At 34.9% G+C, this 6,996-nt stretch overlaps 1 protein-coding gene across 1 annotated transcript in view; it reads left to right on the forward strand.

Moving 5' to 3' along the window:
* The window catches only part of LOC115216258, a 257,640-nt gene that overhangs the window by 135,961 nt on the left and 114,683 nt on the right, over nt 1–6,996 (forward strand). Inside the window, exons 19-23 of the mRNA XM_036506965.1 lie at nt 209–388; nt 1,119–1,319; nt 3,382–3,573; nt 4,672–4,863; nt 6,460–6,744. Coding sequence (XP_036362858.1) covers nt 209–388; nt 1,119–1,319; nt 3,382–3,573; nt 4,672–4,863; nt 6,460–6,744 — 1,050 coding nt within the window. The remainder of the gene's footprint in view (nt 1–208; nt 389–1,118; nt 1,320–3,381; nt 3,574–4,671; nt 4,864–6,459; nt 6,745–6,996) is intronic.

Here is a 6,996-nt window from a genome sequence, read left to right on the forward strand (position 1 = left end):
CTCTGAACTAATTACCTGTGAAACACTGAAGTAGATTCAGTTAATTCTATTCCTTTTCTTCAACGCATTTCGTTGTATGTAATTAAATATATTCATTCGTAGCAATTAATTAATTAATATACATTATGTCCAAACACAGTGAAAGGAATTTTGCAATCTTCTTCATTAACTTTTCTGTTTTATCCATTTCATGTAATACAACAACCAGGGGTCTTGTGTTCGAATCCCCTTCCACTTGTAAATGGTTTCATACAACCTCAAAGGAAGATCAGTCGTTATGGCGACATCTTTCATTATTCGTGTAAGATAGGTTATCAACTTGTTGGAGAAAAGACTTCTGTGTGCCAGTATAATGGTACTTGGTCACAGACTCAACCAAGATGTGAAGGTATGTAGAGTAACATTTCCAAACTCTTTTCTTTTTCGTTTTTAATATTTTATTGTTTTACTTTATTTTTTTTTATTTATTCAAGTAACAATTTGGTTGAAATTTTATCATTAAAATGTAAAAATGTCAAAAATGGAGTTCGTAAGGGAATTGAAAGAAAACCCAGTTTGTTACAAGATTATTACTTCCATTCATATTAGGTTTTGAATTATGATGAAATGAAAACATAATTTTCCAAAGTATTTGATTGAGAAGTTTAACGTATTCTCTTAAGAAACAAAAGCGGTGGAGCCTGTCGTCAGTCAAGCAATCTGCGGCATGTAGAGTTATAGCCAAACACGCATACTCACACATACATGTGCTTTTGCGCGCGCGTGTGTGTGTGTATGTCTTTGTCTGTATGTGTGTGTCTGTTTGTGAATCTGTGTGAGGAGGGATACATGAATGTATATGTGTGCAGGGATACAGGAATGCATGTATGTGGATACAAGTATGCTTGTGTACATGTAAACTACTACTGCTGCTACTCCTACTACATACGCATAGAAATATGTATGTGTATGCATATGTAGTAGTTAGTAGTAGTAGTAGTAGTAGTAGTAGTAGTAGTAAGTTAGAGCAAGATTTGATCTCAGAGTTGAAAGTCAATAATCTAGCACTGACACCAACATTTTGTGATTTGTTTCACTTCAGCTTTAATTATTGCGATATATCTTTGATTACATTACAGAAATGAAATGCCAGCTTGACCCGTTAAATACGTTTGTGAACAAACCGACTCTATTGACGAACGAGAGCATTCCCTACCTCGGTTATCTGAATTTCTCTTGTACAATTCTTGGTAAAGGCACTGAATATCGACAACGCCAATGCTTATATGATCCAGATACAAAAACAACTAAGTTGCTTGGAGATTCATATGAATGTGGATGTTAGTATTAAATGTATTATTTTATCACTTTTCATCTTGCTAATTCATAAAATATTTTGAAATCATCATTAATATATTAGTAATATACTAACCAATGTGCAAAAGAGTTGCTCTATTATTTGCAAAGTAATACGACATTGTCAAATCCTTTAAATTCAAATATAATTATAATACAATCATTCAGAACAGAAATATTTCATCTACATTCTTCGAAATTAACTACACAACTCTACTTAAGAATATTAACGAGGTCATCTCTCTAAACGCAAGTTGTTGCATTTGGCTATCACAGATCTGTCCGGCACTAGTCGCCATGATAAATCGTTAGCCACTACACACATTTTTTCTCTCCTTGTTTTTCTCCTTGTTCTTTCTGTGTCCCTTTCTGTAGAAGAGCGTAGGCTCGAAACGTAAAAGACGTTTTCTATTCCTGAGCGTTATACTAATACATATGTTTGTTTTGTACACCACCCCTCTTCGTCTTTTGTTTTTTCGTAAACTCTCCCTATACATATATATATATATATATATATATATATATATATATATATACTTAAACAGGATTCAAATAATCCTATCAGGTGGTGCTATTAAGTTAGACAAGGCCTGGACCAATCTTTGGTCGAAACATATCTAAGTTTTTATCTAAGTTTATATATATATATATATATATATATATATATGTGTGTGTGTGTGTGTGTGTGTGTGTGTGTGTGTGTGTATATATATATATGTGTGTGTGTGTGTGTATATATATATATGTATATATATATATATGTGTGTGTGTGTGTGTGTGTGTATATATATATATATTTACATATATATGTATGTATATATGCACACACATGTTGAACAAATTAGAGAAGCGAAGTAGGAGAATATATGTTTATTCCATTAGTTTACAGCTGTTTCATGATCATGTTAGTTATATAATAGATAGTATATCACCATGCACACTTATTTAAAATATGCATATAGATATACATGCACAACCATATATATATATATATATATATAATATATATAATATATATATATATATATATATATATATAAATGTACTGTAATTTAACAAACACACTAATCTTCCGAACGTATCATAGTAGTTCAAAACATCAACTCTACTACAGATAGCAAGCAGTATCAATACATATGGCAGACGGTAGATGTATTCGGCAGGTTACCATATATGGTTTGCTTTAAGGAAGCAATGACCGTAGATCAATACACGTTCTGAGGAAGAAGTAGCAGATAAATGCAATGGGTGTTTAAAAAGCAAATAAATGCAATGGGTGTTTAAAAAGCAAAAATAACAGAAATTCAAAAAATGAAACAAAATATAAAATGTATATGTGCCGCTTCACTACATGTAGCCTGCGTAGCATATGACCCTCTGTTTACATGTGGCATTTATTTCAGTATGACTATCTGTTTATATTTGGCTTTTTTTTTTTAATGTGACCATCTGCTGGCATTTGGCATAATTTCAATGTGATCATGTTTTATAGTGGAGGCGCGCGGCTTAGTGTTTGCACTGTTGAACTCGTGATCGTAAGATTGTGGTTTCGATCCCTGGTCCGGGCGACACGCTGTGTTCTTGGGCAAAACTCTTCATTTCACGTTGCTCCAGTCCACTCAGCTGGCAAAAATGAGTAATCGTGCGATGGACTGGCATCCCGTCCAAGTGGGAAATATATACGCCATTGTAACCGGGAAACCGGCTCTATTAGTCTACATGACTCGGGAAGGAACCTTACTTTTACATCTCTTTACATGTAGCATTTACTTCAAAGTCACCTGTCTACATGCAACTCTTTATTCAATATGTAAGCATCGTAATTCACTGAATGTTGTGATTTTTTCTGTGATACGTAGTTGTTTGTACTTTAGGATCCGTTTATCTAAATGTACCTACATACCAAATATTACCACATTTTTAATGTAGCTATTTACTAAATACAGTCACTTTTGTACTTTGAACACTCACTGAACAAAACCACTTTCAGTATTGGACAATTCAATAATTATATGTTTATCTGTGCCTGACTTGTTTCTTCCTTAGTTATCGACTGCGGTCAACCAATGAATATTGGTGGTTCCAACATTACTACAATAAGTGATACCACTTATGGGTCCCAGTTTGAAATGGCGTGTAGCGATATGTACAGTCTGAAAGGAAACAGCAGCCAAGGTAACAACACTGTGTGGTGTGAATCAGATGGCAAGTGGGATTATGGTGACCTACGATGTCAAGGTAAGAAATGTCATTTACTATCAGCTCTTCACAGACTGATAAGTTGTTTGTGCCTCTAATATGATCACATATCACACATCATCTTATTTGCATATTCTATATTCTCTTCCATTTCTGTAAACACTAGTCTACAACGTACGGAATGCTGTGCACCCAATACTGGCTAATCTGGTTTGCCATTGGTTTTCCGATAGTGACATCAACCGCATCATTTAATCCTTTAATCATTATTAAAATACTGGCGAGCCAATCCACATTCTCCATTGGTCTCTATCAATTATGACATCATCCAGAATCAACATTCGCTCATTAAATCATCATTAATATAGTGTTAATCTGCTATCATCGTTCGTTTCTATTGATTATGATATCAAACAGTATCTTTAAATCATTATAGCACTGGCCAATCCACTTCTGCCATTGATTTCAACCGGTAATGACATCAGAAACATCATTGAATCATCATTAAAACATTGACCAATCAGCTTTCGTAATTTCTATCGATGGTGGAGCAGTCAGCCTCATTAAATCTTCGTCTTTTGCTTTTATCGTAAACTCTCCCTATATATACACACACACACACACATATATATATGTGTGTGTGTGTGTGTGCGTGTGTGTGTGTGTGTGTGTAAATACATGTATTTTAAGATTTCACTTAGTCGAGGCGATATTAATAACCTGGTGTTAAAACGCGGTGTACATATACTTCAGAATGATGCATCAGTCGAGTACAGAGGGGTAATATGAAGTTTAAGAAATGACAAGGGAACAGAAATTGCGCTATCAAATGCGTTAGCTTACAGCTGTTTCTGCTATAAAATGCAGTGCATTCAGAGGTCAATGCGTGCGCATCATCTTATAGCTTCTAAAAGTAACACTCACACATACATACATGCATACAGACAGACAGGCATACGGACGGACGACGGAGATATGGACTGATGGATTGTATACTTTATACACAAGAAGGTGACTAACTCTAAAATTAATACGTGAGATTCAGTCCGTTTCATGTTAATAATATTTTTGGTTTTCTATTAAATTTTCATGGATTATTTTCCTCGCTAAACTAAAAAGACCCTTATATTATTTCAGGAGTTATGTGTGAGGATCCATTTTTCCCAGTAAATGGAAAAGTCACAGTGAACACCTATGCCATAGGAGGGAATGCGTCATACAAATGCAATGAAGATGGCTATCAGCCATTTCCAAACTCCATTCGAACTTGTGTAGAAAATAACAACAAAAACGGACTGATATGGTCAGGAGAAATCCCAAAATGTCTTGGTAAGTACATACATACAAGACTGACACGCCTTCGTCTTATTTCTGCATTGTTTCGTAGTCTCAGTTATTTGAAACTGAAAACTTATTCGTCTTCTTCAATGCGTAACTGTGCTAATTCTAGTATTCGCCATGATAGATCGTTAGCTACTTCACGCATTTTTTTCTCTCCTTGTTTCTCTCTTTGCTTTTTCTGTGTCTCTTTCTGTAGAAGAGCGTAGGCTCGAAATGTAAAAGACTTTTCTATTCTTGAGCGTTATACTAATACATCTCTTTGTTTTGTACACCACCTGTCTTCGTCTTTTGTTGTTGTTTTTTTCGTAAACGCTGAAAAGGGCATTTATGCGTTCCCAGAGAATATTACCCTCAGGGGTGCTAGTGTTGTTATATTCGTGAATAAGTCTCTAACCGAAATATGTAGACCTATTGTTTAGGAAAATACTATTTACTTGTTTAAGGGTTGTACTGGATAAATTGTGAAAATAACTCTAACAGTTCAAATACTAAGAAATAAGCATATTCAATTTCATTTTTACCAAATAATTTAGGGAAATGGATGGGTTATTTCCCTTGGCTATATATAAGGATCGTTTCCAGAGGTGAATGGGTTATTTCCCTTTGGTTTTTTAAATAAAATATATTAGATATATAAGAATCCCTTCTAGGGGCCCTATTATCGATTTTTTTTTCAGCAATTTGAGTATGCCATGTGGTTTCCAGACATGAGTTCTAGTCATGTGTCAAGTTTCATCAAAATCGATAAAACTATGTAGAAGGAGCTAGTTAAAAACTCCACACAGACAGAATTTCCCACATATGTAGTAGATAAATGCATAAATATGACCGAAGGTCTTATAACACCTACACTGCTAAAAATAAGAGCTAAAGGGCTGTATTGTTGCTCTCAACGCACATATAATTGTGTACATACATGCCGACAGCGAACCTAGATGGCCGGAAATTGACGACTATGATATCCCTTTGCCGTACAGTTTCAGATTTAGGCCGAAGCATCGTCAGAAGTCGGTACAGTTCACCAGTTACCAGACAGCCTTGCAATGAGGATACATGATTACTCCACAGAAATTTATGGATGATTTAGCGAAGTGCTAATGTATATACCAGTAATTAAGTGAGGCAGCTAGTTAGCAGAATGTCACGAAAAAGGAAAACAATAAGTGTCATTGAATATGACTAAGGGTGTTAGAACAACTACACTGTCAAAAATAAGGGCTCTGTTGCTGCTGTCAACGCACATATAATTGTATACATACATGGTACCAAGTAGTGGGACTGAACAGCGGACTGAAGTCAGTCAGAAAGAAAAATAAAAGCATATATCTGATGTTTTTATCGTTGTCGTCGTTATCGTTGTTATTGTTATGTTGTTCCAAGTCAGCCGTGATACTAGCATTTGTTCCATTTATTAAGACAATAGGAAGGATTTGGATGGAGATTTAACTGTTGCTTCTGGAAGGTCGAATAACGGCGTAGAGATTCCTTCTCTTACTGGTATAAGTGTATTACATATGTTTCTGTGTTTGTAAATGTATTTATTGAGAATATGTTATATAGACAGATATTTTATATTATTTTTAGATGTTAAAAAGCCAGTTTTGATTCCTGGTACGTGTACTGACTCAGTAACTGTCAAACTGTACAGTTTGTTCAATCTGACACAGCCCGAATTCACAGATAACTCTGGCAAAGTTCGCATCACAGTTCAACCAGACTACATTAGCGAAGATTTTGTCATCAACAATAACATCACAATAGAATACACAGCAACTGATGATGCTGGAAACAACGAGACATGCTCAACTTCTGTTATCGTCGAAGGTAAGAACAAGCCACTTCTTATTACATTTGTAGATTGGAAGAATCGTTAGAGCGTCGCCAAAGAATGATTTGTGGATATTCGTTATTTCTTCAAATCCCGCCGAAATCACCTTTGCCTTTAAACTTTTCGGAGGTCGGTAAAATAAATTGCCAGCCAAGTACTCTACTAACACTTTCTTTCAAAACTGCAGGTCTTGTGCCTAAATCAAAAATAATATATATATATATATATATATATATATATGTGTGTATGTGTACGTGTGTGTCCTAACGTTTAATATTTGCGGCGGGGTATAC

The sequence above is a fragment of the Octopus sinensis genome, linkage group LG10 (genome assembly GCF_006345805.1).
Source record: "Octopus sinensis linkage group LG10, ASM634580v1, whole genome shotgun sequence".
NCBI classification, from domain to species: domain Eukaryota; kingdom Metazoa; phylum Mollusca; class Cephalopoda; order Octopoda; family Octopodidae; genus Octopus; species Octopus sinensis.